Source organism: Misgurnus anguillicaudatus, chromosome 22 (assembly GCF_027580225.2).
Source record: "Misgurnus anguillicaudatus chromosome 22, ASM2758022v2, whole genome shotgun sequence".
Classification (NCBI taxonomy): Eukaryota; Metazoa; Chordata; class Actinopteri; order Cypriniformes; family Cobitidae; genus Misgurnus; species Misgurnus anguillicaudatus.
The window spans coordinates 37558907-37576949 of NC_073358.2; the positions used below are offsets into that span (position 1 = coordinate 37558907).

At 38.6% G+C, this 18043-nt stretch overlaps 2 protein-coding genes across 5 annotated transcripts; one reads left to right on the forward strand and one right to left on the reverse strand.

Moving 5' to 3' along the window:
- Nucleotides 1-3547: 3547 nt before the first annotated feature.
- rhbdd3 (rhomboid domain containing 3) lies at nucleotides 3548-5928 on the reverse strand. Its single transcript, XM_055199059.2, has 5 exons — nucleotides 5480-5928; nucleotides 5020-5403; nucleotides 4596-4725; nucleotides 4256-4501; nucleotides 3548-4101 (listed from the first exon to the last, which is right to left on the reverse strand). Exons 1-5 carry the CDS (start codon nucleotides 5640-5642, stop codon nucleotides 3945-3947), a joined length of 1080 nt encoding a protein of 359 aa, XP_055055034.2. The 5' UTR covers nucleotides 5643-5928; the 3' UTR covers nucleotides 3548-3944.
- A 187-nt stretch (nucleotides 5929-6115) lies between these two features.
- ewsr1b (EWS RNA-binding protein 1b) lies at nucleotides 6116-15675 on the forward strand. 4 transcript variants are annotated; one of them, XM_073860929.1, is made up of 15 exons: nucleotides 6116-6217; nucleotides 7009-7045; nucleotides 7133-7184; nucleotides 7359-7512; nucleotides 10156-10339; nucleotides 10599-10813; nucleotides 10899-11043; nucleotides 13446-13483; nucleotides 13864-13896; nucleotides 14021-14133; nucleotides 14230-14359; nucleotides 14516-14627; nucleotides 14702-14833; nucleotides 14917-15216; nucleotides 15349-15675. In XM_073860929.1, exons 1-15 carry the CDS (start codon nucleotides 6202-6204, stop codon nucleotides 15383-15385), a joined length of 1698 nt encoding a protein of 565 aa, XP_073717030.1. In that variant the 5' UTR covers nucleotides 6116-6201; the 3' UTR covers nucleotides 15386-15675. The 4 variants fall into 4 exon arrangements, with proteins under 4 accessions (XP_073717030.1, XP_073717032.1, XP_073717031.1 ...); XM_073860931.1 differs by having other exon boundaries at nucleotides 6117-6217; nucleotides 7356-7512; nucleotides 10599-10750; XM_073860930.1 differs by having other exon boundaries at nucleotides 6117-6217; nucleotides 7356-7512; nucleotides 10605-10813.
- The last annotated feature ends 2368 nt before the right edge of the window (nucleotides 15676-18043 follow it).

Sequence of the window (18043 nt, forward strand, 5' to 3'; positions counted from 1 at the left end):
CAACAATTGTTTAATCCTTATTTTTCCATTAATGTGACTGCCATAATCTTTCCTTTGCAATATAACACACCTTATATTTTATAGTTATTTCTCATTTAACCCCTTCACAAACTTATTGTTTTTATTTATCCAATTTATATATTCCCCAAATTGTTACTTAGATTTCCAATGTGTCTTTAAAATAAAATTTCCTTTATAATATTTTGTAGTGTTTTGTCAAATAGAATCAAATACATCACCAACATCTGTCCTTTTTTGGACAGCAATCTTTTCCTATTGAGCACAATTTCTTTATTTTAATCAATCCTTTAAATGAATTATTTAATTTCTAGAATTAGCTGTATACTTTTTGTAATAACTAATATTTTTGGCTACAATACCTCAGAACCACAATGTCTGCAATTCTAATCTTTAATACCCAGCATTTGTAACTGTCTCTTATCCATAATCATATTCTTACTCTTATTCACATACTTTCAAACTTTATCCCCTTTTTTATAGTTTTAAACAATCTTCACTCCTGTAACACAACACACCTCTGTGCTTCTCTACAGAGCAACAGAAGAAAGACACACCCACTACTCACTCAGCCCCCACTCGTGCCATCTCATACATTCACACTCAGACTCCTTATATCACAGACACATTGCATTCTCACACAAATAAAATAAAACAACTCTATCTAGACTACCTGGCCAAGTTCATCATTCCACTTCACTTCCATCAACGTGGAAAAGATTCACTTACACAATTTACCAATCCGACATGACAAATAAAACAAAAACAATATCTTTCATCAGCCCGGGCCTTCCAAAACAACAAAACAAATAACACATAGACCGTACCTGACCTGCAGGCCTTTAATAACTCTTCTCTCCGAACCCCAACGTGTCTGCCCCGACACGGTAACACTCAGGTTCGCGAAACTTCTTAGGCATTTTCTCAACTTAACATTAAATCTTTATCCAAGCCACTCAACAACAAAAATAAAACAATAAAACTCATTCACACAACAAACCATCATCTGTCCTAGCACACATTCCTTTTGAAAATGAAACCCTTTATTCTTATAATTTAATCTCGTAATCTTTAATTTCCCCTTTTTATTCTAAAATTTGTAAGAGCATTTGAGATTTGACCACCCCGAGCCATCTCAGGTGAACAATACAATCTTTAAACAAGCAAAACTGCTCATCTCTGTAGGTGGCCACCTGATTGCATTGTCCATTGAGAAAGCCAGCTGTGGTCTCAGGTTCTGTGCTCCTTTTGATGTCCCATCTGGTGTCAATTGTTTTTACCAAACCTTAAATTTCAAATGTATATTTGATAACCTATAAACCAAATTGTTAACCCAACCATTTTTCAGTAATAACCCATTTCTCTCACTAACAAACATTCTGCAGCTGCATACATACACACTCAAACACAAAACATTAAACAAATAACCAATCGTTAATTCACATAACGATTTAAACTTTTATCCGTTCTCTTAACTTAAACCTCTACGTCATCCTTTTCCCCGATAGACGCAGCATATGCAACCTTGCATACAAAACTCTTACGCGTTCTCTTTTATTTAAACCTCTACGTCATCCTTTTTCCCCGATAGACGCAGCATATGCAACCTTGCATACAAAACTCTTACGCGTTCCTTTTTTACTTAAACCTCTACGTCATCCTTTTCCCCGATAGACGCAGCATATGCAACCTTGCATACAAAACTCTTACGCGTTCCTTTTTTACTTAAACCTCTACGTCATCCTTTTCCCCGATAGACGCAGCATATGCAACCTTGCATACAAAACTCTTACGCGTTCCTTTTTTACTTAAACCTCTACGTCATCCTTTTCCCCGATAGACGCAGCATATGCAACCTTGCATACAAAACTCTTACGCGTTCCTTTTTTACTTAAACCTCTACGTCATCCTTTTCCCCGATAGACGCAGCATATGCAACCTTGCATACAAAACTCTTACGCGTTCCTTTTTTACTTAAATCTGTTTCAATTCACCATGATCATCAAAGCCGAAGTAATTAACACAGATTCATGCATGCATGCCTTAATTAGATTGTACCCTTGAAATCAAAACCCAGTTCACATCTATGGTTCTTAAATTTAGAAGAGCTTAAATTTCTCACCACCTGGAGCAAATTCTGGCAAACAACACAATAAGCGAAAAAGTGCTTACCTTGTATATGGCCATACGTTGTTTGTGTTGCTCGTCAGGTTCGCTCAGGTGGTGTGACTGTCCAGCTCTTTTCTATCCCGGGTTTCGGCACCAAATGTTGTGGTTTTCCTTTTCCTCAAATAAAACAATCTTCAGTCTTAGGTTCTGATTTCAAGAGATAGACTTTTATTTTCCGGACAAAATAAGAAGCCGAGCCTGCCTGATTAAACCTCCCAGGACCAGTCAGGCCGGCCTGGGAGGAATCTTCAAACCAGTCTGAAGCTCTCAGCCAGGCTTGGTAAATATATATGGTCTTTGTCCCTCCCCTCCATATGCTTTACCAATATGTTTCTGTTCAGGCTTGTAACTTGAAGAATCACATGACAGTCCCCAGACCAGACCAGTGTCTCCTTTCCTTGACCTATTTGACCCTTGGCTCTTTGCTAATACTAAAATCCTTTGTGCCTGCCTGTCCAGATGGCTCTCTAAACTACCCTGAAACCCGAATACACCCAGCTGGTCCAATAGGAATCCCATGGCAAACAAACTCCTGATCCGCATACAGCATAACACATGACATAATGCATAACTTCATGGCATAATGCATAACTTCATGGAAAACAAATTGCATGTGATTATAATGGTGTGATTATAATGGTAAACTCATATTCATCATATAAATGTAGATTGGGATTAAAATAAAACTTCTTCAGTAGTAGCTGTATCCTATCTAGCCAAACCCACTGATTTTCATCTTAATCCTGCTGACCTAAACCCTACATCTCGCGATATTTCGCCATAGCTGTATCCCCTCTAGCCAGAAAAATTGAAAGTTGTGACGGCGGTGCGTGGGTGGAGTTTTAGTGCCGACAGCGGGCACGACCCTAGTGTTGGAGAGCAGAGAATGCTGCTTATTTTTCCCAGAATTTGATATCTTATTTTATTAACTTAGTTTTTTTATCCTTCAAATGTGGCTGGGTGGTTAATTTTTCTGTGGTGTGACAAATGCAGAACACACATTTAATATCACTTTAGATGTAATTTAATAAAGCTTATTTTGTTTTCATAGAAACTATAACAAAACATGACAGACATACTGACATGCTTTTGGAGTTGCCGCTCCGAACATGTTTCAATATTAAACTTCAAATTAAACTTCAAGTAAAAGTTGCCAACACCACAACATAAAAATCTTTCATACCACCCACTATGCACAACATTTCAGCTGTTCAGTTCACCCAAAAATCATGGAGTAGCAAATGTATAACTGTTCACCTTATCTCTGCTTATAGAAATCTGTGTTATGCATAACAGAAATAGTTGAAAATGAAAGAAAATCCTGTCATCATTTCTATACCCTCAAGTCTTTTTTATCTTAAAAGAGAGCACTTTATTTGGTGAAACACAATGTCTAAGTTACTCTTTTCAATACAATAAAAGTGAACATTGGCCATGGCTGTCATGTAAGATTATTAACGATTGACTCATTAAATTTCAGCTATTATACAGTTCAAGAAAAACTGTAATGAAGCTAGTTACATTTACTACTTTTGATGGTTTTATAGTGCCTCGTTTTATTTTTTAGAGCTTGCCAGCCCCTGGACCTCATTCACTTTTATTAGTAATGTGAATATACTTCCATCTCACCAACTTTCATCCATTTGTGCTTCACATCCAAAAGTCATATGGGTTTGGAACAACATGAGGATAAAACATAATGAAAGAATTTTCAATCAATCAGTTTTTTAAATGGTCTGGGTATCCCTGAGCTATGATTATAAGGATGACTTCTTCCCTTTAGAGATGACTACAGCCTCCCCCCCAATCTGATCATCAATAAGCAGGGAAATAGCTCCATCCAGCTGCCCTGTAGCAGCAAGCGCCACAACAGCTTTCTCTGTGGGGAAGCCCATTTTCTCCAGCTGTTGTAGCCTGAAAAAACAGCAGTTTAATGAGAGATCATTAAAAAATAACATGCAAATCATCCATATAAACCATTTTAATTATTTCAGCTGATATAGCTGTATTGTCTAGTTTGACAAATGCATAAAAAACATAACAAATATGTACATCTTCCAGCACTAACCGTAATGAAGATACTGAGGACTTGGGTACTTCCACTTTATCTGCTGTACCCTCGGGCGCATCCTGCAATGATGCTAATATCCCTGCTCTTAGCATCTGCTCCTCTAACATCTGGGAATCTGTTACCAAAGACTCCTGATGCCACTCAGGAACAGTATGTTGCCATGGGAGCGAATGATCTTCCAACTGGGATCTACTGGTTGATGGCACGTCTCCCATCTGAGATGAGTTATCACGTGGCTCTGGTCTATTGCAGAATAATAGAAATGCTCAGTTAGTGTAATAACACGACACAAGAGGGTCTTTGTTATAAATGACATACTTTACATTTTTACAATAACCTTTTTGTGGGGATGATGTAAGTTGGCAGGTGTGGATAAGAAGTAACAGAGATGTATGCCCATTTTGGCATGCAGGCACATATGCCTAGTCTCTCTATGTGTTGCAATAATTCAATAAACTCATTATTGTCTGTATTATATGTTAAGGGTAACACATCATCTGCCTCATAACTTTATAAATATGTAGACTGACTGAAATGCTATTAAATAATATCCGTGTTGGGCAGTAGATGGTAAACTTTTTGAGGGTCTCCATTTACAAATATTTAAATATTCCAGAACATGGCATAACTAGAAAGATATGCGTGTTATAAAAATAACCAAACACTAAGAAATAACTTGACTTTGAAGGTTTTAGCTTATTATAATGCTTGTAGCATTTGTGGCCCTATTCCCAAATGAGAAACGCTGGTGTAAAGGATACAGTTGAGACCCAGGCAAATGGCATAAAAGTGCAGCAGACCTGGAGCACTGGGAAGCAGAAAGATGTTGAGAAGTAAAAAGAACCAAGGCAAGAACCAGACAGGAACACATCGCAAAATTCTCCTCTGCTTCACCTGCCTACACTGAGCTGCGAAGAGAGCAAGGTGAGAGGCAGAGTATCCACAGACCCTGCTGGCTTCATCCCCGGTGACAAAAAGAAAAAGGGCATAAATGGGAGGAAGGAGCACAGTGGAGATGAAGGACAGGGTGAGGAAGACAAAAGTGCCCCATCTTCGTTCTTGACATGGTCCGAGCCACAGCAGTAAAGTGATGTTGTAGAGAAAGGAGGTCAACTCCTCGTGGCTAAAGGCATATAATACGAAATCTTTAAACACAGAAAATCATTAAGCACTGGGTTACTTGAATCTAAATCACAGTTTCACACATTATGGTTTGCTTACCATAAAATCCTGGGAATTCGCCGCCTGGTCCTAAACTTATGCTTGCGTGAATCCCACACAGCCAAGTCGACACAATTAATGTTAATATTAAAACTGTACCACTACAAAATCCAGGCCGGTTGGATCCAAACCACATCCAAGCCGAAAAAATATGATCAAGCATTGTCAACAGACAGACGCATCACTTGGTGGTTTGCTATTATGAAAAGCAATCTCATTTTGTGGATCTCATTTTCTCAATATTCATGTTTGCAGTGTGCACTGCACTGTCTTGTTATACACTAGCATCGTTTTGTTTTAGTGACAGGCAAAACAGATAACTAATGTTGCCTGCACAAAGACTAAACGTGTGCAAATTTTCATTTACTAACCTTTAAACTTAAATTAAACCAAGCTACAAGAATCCAATGTTGCCATTCAGCTCTTTTATTTTGACAGCGAGCAACTTCCTGTTTTAGACACTCGCGCGTTTTTGGGATACATTTTTTTTGTAAAACTTTATAAATGTGTATTTATTGAATAAAATCGATTTTATTGCAACACATACAAAAATACAAATGAATTATATAATTTACGTCATCAAATGTTTTAGAGGTACGGCAGCTGGACTGTATGTTAATTTCTTTCACCCCTCTACCGTCCCTGTGTTGGTACGTTCCTCGTCACCTTCTTCCACGCGTGCACCGCGCATGCTCATACCTTCCACTGGTCCGTAACAGAATATGGCGTCAGTCACGAGTGAGTATTTGTTTATTTGTATTTTTTGGCGTTTTATATTATTATTTAACTGTATTTGATAATTGCTGAGCCTTTGTAAAGCATTCACTAAATGGTTAATGCTATTTCCTGGGGAAATATTTGAAATAGACAACATTGCTAGGCCACGCGGCCTTGCGTTTTTAGGTTAAGGTAACGCTAGCCGTTTGTTAACTCGACTGAACCGGTTTTAAGCTTAGTTCGCGGCATAATGACCACCAAATTAAACAACAAGTCATAAATAAAATGGAGTACTTTGTTTTTTAATTGTAGAAATGTGATTTGGTTTGGTTTTACTAGTTTAATCGACAGCAGGCGTGGTTAAAATAAAGCGGGATTGAGAGAGCAGCTAACGTTAGCCTGTAGCATGCTAATGTGTTATATTGTGCGTGCAACATTTCGCTTTGCTTTGTTATCGATACAAGGTTCTATTTATTTTTCTTTATAAGTATTACATCAAAGATTAAACGGTTAACTTATTTTTCGAGCGCTTTTATTTATGTGCTCGTATATAAACCTTAAAGTGCGCTGGCTTTATTTAGTGGATGTTTTTTTTTGCCACTTCAGTTATCCAAACACGAGTCGTTGATTATAAGCCCTGTTTCAGGGTTTATACCTTGCCTTTAAAACCTTATTTTTTGTTATGTAGCAGTATTTTTTGTTTTGCCCCAGTAAGGTACTGTTTTAACTTTTTTTTTTATAAGGTGCCTTGTGTGATATTTCAAAAATGCTTGCCCCGTGTCTAACTTTTGTAATGCCTTTTATTACTCTAGATTATAGCAGCTACAACCAGGCTGGTGCCCAGCAGGCGTAAGTCCACTTTCACTTAATACATTATTTCAAACTCACAATTTTATTATTAATTGTAAATCAATGAAATACATATATTTTACACAGGTATGGATCATACACTGCTCCTCCTGCTCAGGGTTATGGGCAAGCAGCCCAGGTAAGCCTAAATTGTCCAAGTGGTCCTGTACCTTAACTGGTATTAGCTTTGAGCTAGTTATGTAACGTTACTTTTTCATTGAAATACCAAGTGAGCAAGCAAACATTTTATATAATTGAAGTTTATGGGTGAGGTGGAATAAAAAGGTTTTAATGCAAGTTTGTTTTACAGCAGGGATATGCTCAGCAGGACTATAGCTATGCTCAACCCGCTGCAGCTCCTGAGTCCACTTACAGTCAAGCAGCGCCCTCTGCTGCTGCAGGATATGCACAACAGCAGTATGGATCCTCATATGGGCAAGCAGCAGCGGCAGCAACTACTGCACCAGGTATGGAGACAGAGCTTGAACGCATTCATTGTTCTACAACACAAGTATATTTGGCCTGTTATTAAAGGGCTTCTTGGCCATTTACTCACCCTCAAGTTATCCCAAACCTGTTGAAATTTCTTTATGTTAAACATAAAGGAAGATATTGTAATAAAGCAGAAAGCACCACTGACTTGCAAAGTAGGAACAAAAATACTAAAGTCAATGGTGCTCAAACGGTTTGGTTGCAAACATTGTTCTCCTGAACACAAAAGAATGTTTTGAGCAAATGTATTGTATACCAGTTTGGAACAAGGGTGAATAAGTCATTTTTGGGTGAACTATCCCTTTAATGTAGGCCATCTAAATTTTCTGCAGCCATGCTCTAGTAACTTTGGTTGACCTTCCCTTTAAGCAGAATAGTCCACACTTATTGTGGGTTCACTTTAGTTGATAGACAATTTTTTTTGCAAAAAATTAAGCAATTACTGCATCTTCATACAGGGTTCCTGTGGGGTCTTAAAAAGTCTAAAATTTAGAAAGTTAAATTTAAGGCCTTAAAAAGTCTTAACTTTCTTACCTCCGTTCATTCCCAGAAAAGCGTTGCATAAAGTAAAATAGTAATTTAAAACACTGAAGAACTTACCAGTGGTGGAGTCAGAAAGTGTTTGGCTGGTGGGTGTATAAAAAGAAAAGTTCTGCACAGCGCGCACATCACTGGATCACACTTCAGTCCGGTTTTAAATCCTTTTTTTTTTTTTTTAAAGGGGACAGAGAATGAAAAACCATTTTTACCTTGTCTTTGTTGAATAACGTAGTCTACCCGCATTCCCAAACATACAAAAAGTGCTAGATATGCTAAACATCTAGGTCTCATAGAAATTCCTCTTTTTAGAAATGTCAGCCAGAAAACGGCCCAATCTGAAAAACTGATGCTTATGACATCACGGACATCTCACTGCCCATCCACTTTAAAATAATTGGCTACATTTTTTGAGTGGCAGCAGAGTCAGCCAATCAGTAATGAGATTGCAAGTTAAGCCAGTAGGGGGAGCCAAATAGGTGCAAAACCACTTGTTTAAAATCCCCCACCCTAATAGAGCTATCTAAGAGAGGTTTTTAGGAAGCTTCTAAGGCATTACAGACCCAAACAATTTTTTTTTGTCTACTTGTCACATCACAGAACAAGGATAAATACCCCGTTCAATCATTCTATGTCACCTTTAATGACAAGTTCTGTATTTTACACTTAAAGCTCGGTTTTCAGATTGTTTATGATGAAATAGAACGGTGTTGACTGAAACTTGGACATATGATGCCCGAGAATTTTTGGGTGTTTGTTGTATCACCTCTACAATGGCTACATGGGTGCACAGGAACAATCCTTTTTAATGGATTTTAGGCTTTCGTTTACAAAGACGTGAAACTCACCGAGTGGTCAGGGGTGTTCACTGATATGCTCACACAAAAATCGCTGCAAAAGATGCTTTCCAACAGGTGTTTTAGTATTCGTTGTAAACTTGTGGACCTATTTTTCCAAACGCCTCACGCCCGTACATTCTTCCGTTGAGAGCTTGAAAAATAGACACTCCAGCCCAGGTGGTAGTGATAATCCACCTTTGCCAATTGCAAGAATAGAAACAACGTTCCCGGCGTGGAGTAATACCGTACCTCACAGCACATCTAATACAAGTCAATAAAGTTGGCAAAAACTACAATAAAACCTGTTGGAATGCGTCTTTTGCAGCAAATTTTGTTTGAGCATATCAGTGAACACCCCTGACCACTCGGTAAGTTTCACGTCTTTGTAATTGGATTGTTGGATTGTTCCAGTGGACCTATGCAGCCATTGTAGAGGTGGGAGGTAATGCAACAAACACCTGAAAATACTCGGGTCAGCATCATATGTCGAAATTTCAGTCAAAACCGTTCCATTTTATCATAAACAATCTGAAAACAGGGCTTTAAGTGTAAAATACCGAACTTGTCCTTTAAGAGGATGCTCATGTAGGCTAGCATAATCCACGCAAATTGTGCCATAAGCTATATTTAAGGTGTTGTGATCTGACTGTATACTGTGGGTTTGGCGAGAAACAAACCTTAAAAATCAACACTGCTTTATTAATAATTAACTTAGTCGGGCCGTCTAGTCTCGAACCACCAACAGCGAGTCAACTTCAGTGTTGCACAGTTTTCACTTATGAAAATCAATGCATTTCTTATATTAAGAAAAAAATCTTAAAAAGGCCGAGCTTTTAGGACGTCCACTTCGCAAACACTCGCTGTCTTATAGGGTTAAGCATAATGTATTTCGATGTATTTTAAGTTAATGTGATATTTCTCTTGGACTAAATCAATAAAAATAGAACTTTTGAGAATTTCTATGATCATTCGAATAGTTATTTGTCATGTTGGTGTTAAATTTCACTCATAATGGTCTTAAAAGGTCTTAAAAAGGTCTAAAATTTAACTTACTGAAACCTGCAAGAACCCTTTTCATATTGCTTTAATTTGTCAGCACTTCCCACAGCAGCTAACATAAGTAAACTGGGAAATTACAAATTTTTCACTAACACTTGAGTCTCGGCCATTCATTCGTGTTGTTTACTCTGGTGCACACACAAAATCATTCAGATACTAATCTTAAATCTTTATCTCCCTTAGCTGCATATGGAACACCACAGGCAGGAGCATATAATCAGCCTGCACAGACTTATGGGGCCAGCAGCTACACTAACTCCACTGCGGCCCCTGCCGCCCAGGCCTCCTATGGCTCCCAGCCCGGATACTCCACCCAACAAGCCTATTCTGGTTACAGCCAGCAGCCTGCTGCCTCTACTCCTCAGAGGTAACTGGACCATCTCCTAAATCAGCACATCAACAGGATGCTTTTTTAGAGCCTCCCACAGTATTGCCATATGTTGTTCTTTCCTCATGCTGCCTAATAGTTTACATGCTTTAAATACCATGTTTCCATGTAAATTCCTGTTATTCTTAGTGGGTGCTTTAGATCAAAGCTTATAGCTTGTGTGCCATGAGATTAATCTGCCATGTCATCACTTAAACTCATGCATATTCATCCCTAAAGTTCTCTTTTGTCTTGGAAGTTATAGTGCAAGTACTCAGCCTACCTATAACCAGGGTGCTTACAGCCAACCTGGAGGTTACGCTCAGACTCAGCAACCTGGCTATGGACAAGGACAACCGCCCCAGCAAGGCCCACCTGCTGCCTACCCTCCCCAAGGCAACAGTTCATACGGTCAGTCACAGTACAGCCAACAAGGCGCACCTCCAAGTGATTACAGCCAGTCAAGCCATTACAGTAAGGGTGCTGGTTTATCTGTGGTCTGGTTTACTATTTGTGGCCAGAAGCTTACTACTGCTTCTGTATGTGATCTTTCCTTTAGGCAGTTACAATCAGGGTGGAGTAAGTGGAGGATACCAGGGGTCACAGCCTCAGCGAGGTGGATATGGTGGACAAGAGAGTGGCAGAGATGGTTATGAATATGGAGGCCATCGGGGTCGTGGGGGGATGGGCCGCGGTGGCATGGGGTAAGATCAGGCCTTCAAAATTTAATTAATGACCCCTCTTATTTTCTTCACAGTATGGATACATTTACCAGATACACACACAGGGTTTATATTTGCAGGAGCAAATAAGTCAAAATTTTGGTGTAGTTTTCTGAAACTGCCTGGGTTTTACCTTTGGTCTCATGATCTATACATTTTACAATAGGGTCACGGATGTTTTTGTAGAATGAGTCAAATACTTGGTTATTTTAAAACAAGGGTCTGTTGTGTGTTTTTAAGCTCAGTTTGTTTTTGGCTTTTTTATATTTTTAGTCATTTTAGTATAACTGAGGTGAAATCTTTTACATTTTGCTCTATTTGCGGTTATAATACAAGCAGGTGCACTTTTTACGATTTAATAGTTTAGTGTCTTTGTTTTATGGGAAAACAATTGTGGCACATTGTTTTTGGTGGCATTTTTTGGGCTGTTTTTTTTCTAGCAGTCTAGTAAATTCCCTATAATTGGTCTATTTATTAAATACTGCATGAGGTACGATGGTTTAACTTTTCAATTTCTTGTTTTGGATTAGGAAGATTCCGCAATCGTGGCACATTTTGGTGGAGGTTTAAAATGAGTTTTATGGTTGAAATATGAGTGGTTAACCATTGAATTTTTACAAAGCAGATGGTGGCACACAATTGAGTTTTACAAATTTTACTTATTGGTGGGTTTCCAATAAAAAAAATTATACTGGGTACACACCAACAGATAATCAGGTTGATTTTTGGGCCGACCCCCCCCCCCCCTTCCGACAAGCCTAGCTATGTCTCAATTATCTTGATGGTTCTACAGATTATCTTATCAGTTTTTCCTTTGGTGTGAGGTGTGTTAAGAGTGTCCGAACCTGATCGGAAGAACGTCGGAGCTGCCCCGATCGTAAATATTAAAACTATTTAAAATGTACAATCAGAAATCCTGATGTGTGTGGGCAACCCCGAGGTCAAACGCGTGCACGCTCTTGAGATTATCACGTGAAACTTAACAATATCCAATCAGAAAGTGAGATGATGATGATGGAAGACTGAAACAGTCATGGCGCAGTACAACGTGAAGTTGATCAACGTGAACTTCTACAGACCATGTTCCCGCTGTCTCTGTGACTTTACCCAAACCCTTTTCTTTTTCTCTCTTGAATTTTCTGTGAAAATCATTCCAAACGCCATCATTGAAGTTTCTTCCTACGTATCATCTGGCATGCTTATGCTGAAGTCTCGCGAGATTTCCTGTGTTGAGACTCTAGTTGAAAATCTGTGTGTTGTTCTGACATGGCACACCACACTATAGGAGCAAAATGGGTAAATCTAGGATTTTTTTATCTTCATGTTTGTGGTCTCACATGTTGAAAGTCTTATAAGATGTAAAAAATCTTTTGGTGTGCACCCAGCATTAGGATCTAATGTATTGATAGAAGGTTTCAAAATGGTCAATATGAATGAAGTTGACAGGGTTTGGCAGAAATACTCTGATTACAGAATGTTTTTTAAGTAGTCGGATGGTTTGTTGAAATCAATCTTATGTAGTGGACATGAAGTAACACATTCAGGCTTACTAAAAACAAAGGTAAGACCTAGACTACCCATATGTGTAACTAACCAAAAAAAGTGAGAAACATTTGCTTATTCTGTTCCAAACAGGTTTCGAAGGACCGTAAGCATGTTAAAAGCATTTCTAAATTTATACATTTTCATATACTACAATATTTTTGCATTGTGCATTGTTTTTCTCATTTCGGAGGTCTTGTTTTAACATTCTTTGTCACATTTATACGCTACAGGTGTCAGAGATCCGTATAAGAACAGCAGTACTTATTAAGTACCTTTTGCCGTTTCAAAGGCGACAACTCTGAGAACCAAAGTGAACTTGCTGGGTTTAGATGTTCTTTAGATAAAAAAATTGACATTATTGAATGATTGTTACTACTTTCAGCCTGAATATTTAGTCATTTTCATAATTTGTGTTAACATTTTAATTTCTACTACGTATTGTATTTTATTTATAATGCTTATTTAATTTGGGTTGAAACACTAAAAATGGATTTAAAAATTGGGATTTTTGCTAATTAATAGGATTGCTGTATTTAAAACCTGCCTCAATTCCTGTATATTTTGGTTTTATCCACAAAGCTTAAAACATTTAACAAGAGTGCAAAGTGTATTTCTGGTTTAAATCTGGTAATTTATTTGGGAATTTTGTTAGTTACTGCACCCAAACTGTTAAATCCTATTTAAAGGTCACAGAGGTTAACAAGCCACCCCTTTAGTTAGTAAAGTATATTTATGAGGCCAAATGATAGAGATAGATATAGAGATATATTGATCATTTCCCACTCAAGTGCTTTGGTTGAAGACTAAAAGGAATATCGCCTTCATATCTTCATGTTTAGCATCGCTGGAGACAGAGGGGGCTTCAATAAGCCTGGTGGTAAGTTTCTAAGAGTATTCCATTGGTTAGTCCACTCCTGAGTTAATATAGAGGGCAATCACGCCTGTCAATCCTTAAGAGTTTCCATTGGTGTGCCACTTTTTTCCACAAAAGAGTGTGTTTCCTGATGGTGTCTGTTTTTTTATATATTTGAGTAACGTCAAAAATTTGAACCGTTTGACCCAGAAGTGTCTTGACAAAAGCGTGTTTTTCATATTCTTAATTTATCCTGGTTGAGTTTAGTCCTGAAAATTCATGTCATTTTCAGGTAAACTGCTGTTTTTGGTTTGGCAGGTTGGTGAGGTAGTAAAGTTTCAATGCCAGTGATATCTAATCGTGTTTGTTTTTGTCTTTCTCCTCTGCGATGCATTGATATCCAGGAGGCATGAGAGGCGGAATGAGTCGTGACCTGGGTATGTGAAACTTTAAAATATTGCATTGTGCAGCTTAACACTGGATAAAAACCTTGGATATAGAATGAAGTAAGCAGGATTTTTATATTGTTATTAAATCCGACTCTTCACCACAAATCCGCAGGACCAGGAGGGCCGGATGATTCTGAAAACAGCACCATCTACATTACAGGCCTCACCGAGAAAGCCACACTGCCAGAGATGGCTGACTTTTTCAAGCACTCTGGAACCATACGGGTGAGGGGTTACATACCTGCACAAGTCACCAAAGTGTCCACATCTTGTGGTTTCTGATTTTGTCACAGCTCTACAACATTTGTTTGCTTTTTGTAGATAAACCGGCGTTTAAACCAACCAGCCATAAACATTTACACGGATAAAGACTCTGGCAAACCAAAGGGAGATGCCACTCTGTCCTATGATGATCCTACATGTGCCAGAGCTGCTGTTGAGCACTTTGATGGTTCGTTACACTTATCATGACTACCCTCTTTAATATTACAGAAACGTGGATGGACGTTTTAAAGAGAAATATATTACAGTCTTCCAGTTCCTTAAGCTCAAGTTATTTTCTGCATTTAAAGCATCAATTAACATTTACCTCCTGTCCTAATCCTAGGTAAGGAATTCCAGGGCAGTAGGATAAAGGTGTCTATGGCTAGACGGAAACCAATGATGGGGGGTATGAGAGGAGGAATGCCAATGAGAGGTGGCCCTGGAATGGATCGTGGAGGAATGAATTCTGTAAATGAAGCTGCCTCAGGTGTCTATAAGTAGATCGTAATGGTTAATCTGTTTTGTTGTCAGGAATGATGGGGAGAGGTGGAGATAGAGGTGGTTTTCCCCCTCGTGGTGGTCCTCGAGGTGGAATGGGCTGGGGTGGTCCTCAACAGGGCAATGTGCAGAAGAGAGCTGGAGACTGGGATTGTCCTAACCCGTGAGTGACACAATTTATTTTTCCCAAAGTTTAGTTTGACGTTCCGTGTTTTTTTTTTTTTTGACTATCGTATCTTATTTCAGTGGATGTGGAAATCAAAACTTTTCCTGGAGGATGGAGTGCAACCAATGTAAAGCTCCAAAACCCGAAGGCCTTGAGTCTCCTCCTTTCCCATCTGGAGGTGATCGTGGCAGGGGTGGCATGGGAATGAGAGGTGGTAGGGGAATGGATCGCGGTGGCATGCGTGGAGGTTGGGGAGGAGATCGTGGAGGCTTCAGAGGGGGCCGGGGTGGAATGGACAGAGGTGGTTTCAGAGGCAGAGGTGGTCCCATGGATAGAGGGGGCAGGAGAGGTATGGGACCCCCAGGCAAGATGGATATGAGGTGAGCCTTACTTTCTGTGAGTACAAAGGATAAATAGGTTAAAGGTTATAGTCTTCGTGGAGCTTGAAATGCAAAGAATTTAAATATTGTGCTTCCAAATTATTTTATTGATGTGCTGTTTTTTTCTCATAGGGATCATCGTCAGGAGCGCAGAGACAAACCCTACTGAATTACTGCAACAAGCACAAAGATTTACATAAAAGAGGAATTTTAAAGTCCTTTTATTTATGATTCCATATTTATAAATGGTTCTTTTTTGCTTGCTTTTTTAGTTTTAAGTTCAGTAGCACGTTCTGATTTTAGTTGGCTTTTGGTTGCAGTTTTGTATGCTCTAATGGCTTTTTTGTAATAGTGCCCCACATTCACCATTTTTTGGAATCTGTCTTACCTGTCCCTTTATTATGTAACCTTGTACTATGAACAATTTTTTAAAAATAAACTTCCACATCCAGATGTGTACATCAGTTTTCTATATCAGCACCTTTCAATACAGATTTATTTGTCTCCTAATCATTTGTCCTTATTTGATTGTTAGAGGAGGTTGTTGCCACTTAACTTTGTGGGTACACATAAAGATGTTTTTAAAGATGAAATTGCACCAAAAAGAGATTTTCCTTATCAATCTAATGAGCATTTTTCACGGTACATCAGGATGTCCTATAAGTGTGTGGAATTCAGTCTTTAGCCATTAGGTGGCGCATACTTTAAGGTTCATGCAATGTTTGCTTTTCTACCACGTGCATGACAGAGCATAAGTGTCAGCTGGCAACATGCTTAACTGTAATCGCAGTATGGCTAAGTCGGAGTCCTCTTGATGAACATGATTCAGGATTCCCACAGGTCCTTGAAAGTTTGTGAATCTGGGGAAAAATTCAAGGCCATGGGAAGTTTTTGAAAATATACATGCATGCATACATGGATACAGGACATGGAAAGTGCTTGAATCTATTTTATGCAAGAAGTTTTCTGAAAAAAAAAAACATTCCCTGTGTAGTGTAGGATATCAAAAAAATTCTAGATTTTAAGCACACATGCTAAATTGTTCGCTTTAAATGCTTATTTAATCTGAATGTGAATCTTGATTCCTACAAAAATGCTTTTTTGCATAGTTGTGTTTGACACATGAAAACGTCTCCGGTTGCATACGTAACCATTGTTCCCTGAGAAGGGAACGAGACGCTGCGTCTCCCTTGCCATACTTCCTGCGTCCCTGTAACGCCGTATTTTGCAATATTTCAGATAGCGATATACTTCCTGGCTCTTGCGTCACCCTGTCTTTGTCGTTAAGCCTCACCATTGTTTAAATTTAACATACACATTCAGATGCACTTACCGTTGGAGGCGTCCCCAAAGTGTCACCGCAGTGACGCAGCACGAGTTCCCTCAAAAGGGAACTGTAACAATGTATCTTTTAAGGTAACACAATGTAACCTTGCTCTCACTTGAAATGTGTCCCCACATTTAGTCCTTGAATTTGAGGGTATTGGACCTGGAAAGTTCTTGATTTTAAAGTTCACTAAGGTGTGGGAACTCTGATGATTAGGGTGGGTCTAAATATTTAGATCTTAATCCCAATTAAGGGAATAATTCCACTGGTTTCACAGACAATGTAAAACACGTTTGAGTTGTCCCAACTTACAATAACTTGTACTGACAGACCTTAAAATATGCCAATACCATGATTTGTTTCGAGATAGACACCAGTAAGAAATGTTTAAGACATGTTTATTTAATATGTTAAACATCTTAATTTAACTAAGGCCTAGTCTCCTAGCTTTAGTAAAGCCTTTTCTGAAACCAGGCCGTTATTTACAGGAATAGGCAACCAAAATCATCAATCTGTTGTGCGTGTTCGAAAGTGTTTGGGGTGAATGTTTATTTGTAACGCTTTCTTTTGTTGACATTATCTTTCGTCAACTGTGAGTCTGTTTCACTACATCTGCAAAGCATTTGGCTTTGTTCAGAAAGAGTTTAAATCATTGCTGAGGTTAATTGAGTTTGTAGGAGCTAATAGTTGTGTTTATCTGATTTGTAGATGGATTTTCTATAAAATTTCTTAAGAAGTTCTATCCAAATCTAATCGCAGATAATATTCATGGTGTTTATGGATTAACTGGTATATGATTGAGTCACACAAAGGTTGAAGCTTGGTTATTGTTAATCATTAAACCTTCCATTGTAAAGAATGGCAAAATCACGACTCATTCCTTCAACATTTTACAGATTAATGCCAAATTCTCACTTGCTGAGGAACTGTAAAATGAGCTGGATCAGTGCGTGTGTGTGTTCACAAGAGCTGCTTCATCCGGCTCTTGAAGAATGATCTCATTTCTTGACTCGCTGTGTGTCCTCCCCTCTGTCTAGCTCTCTTAAAGAAACAACCGACGCTTTTCAAATGAAAACAAGGGCCTCCCTTTGGCTCCTCGGTCGCATGCTGCAGTAGTCTGGGCCGGGCCATTGACAGTGCATGCTGCCAAACATTAAACAGCACGAGCAGGAAGTAAATATAGAAAGATAACATTACATTTATGTTCTTCACAAAAGTGAAACGTAATGCAGGAAAGGCATTCATGGCCTAGTTAGTCTGCTGTTATATTTAATGGAAAGTGGGAGTGATTGAAATCTGCAGTTGGCTTGTTTAAGTATTTCCAAAAACATTCCAACAAAAGTCACCCTTAAAATAGGACAACACTTGGAGTGGGACGGGCCATTTGAATCTCCAGCCCTAAAATTGTAATGTGACTTGGGTCTAAATTAATTCTCAAAAGAGTTTGTGATAACAGGCTTATTGGTTATCTTACTATTGGTAATTCGTAATGAGAAAGAA

Coding starts and splice junctions, on each gene's coding strand:
- rhbdd3 (XM_055199059.2), bottom strand. CDS start 5,642: ATGCTTGATCATATTTTTTCGGCTTGGATGTGGTTTGGATCCAACCGG. Junction 4,502..4,595: donor TACATCATCCCCACAAAAAG/GTTATTGTAAAA, acceptor ATTCTGCAATAG/ACCAGAGCCACGTGATAACT. Junction 4,102..4,255: donor TCCTCAGTATCTTCATTACG/GTTAGTGCTGGA, acceptor CTGTTTTTTCAG/GCTACAACAGCTGGAGAAAA.
- ewsr1b (XM_073860928.1), top strand. Junction 10,814..10,898: donor CAGCCAGTCAAGCCATTACA/GTAAGGGTGCTG, acceptor TCTTTCCTTTAG/GCAGTTACAATCAGGGTGGA. Junction 14,360..14,515: donor TGCTGTTGAGCACTTTGATG/GTTCGTTACACT, acceptor TCCTAATCCTAG/GTAAGGAATTCCAGGGCAGT.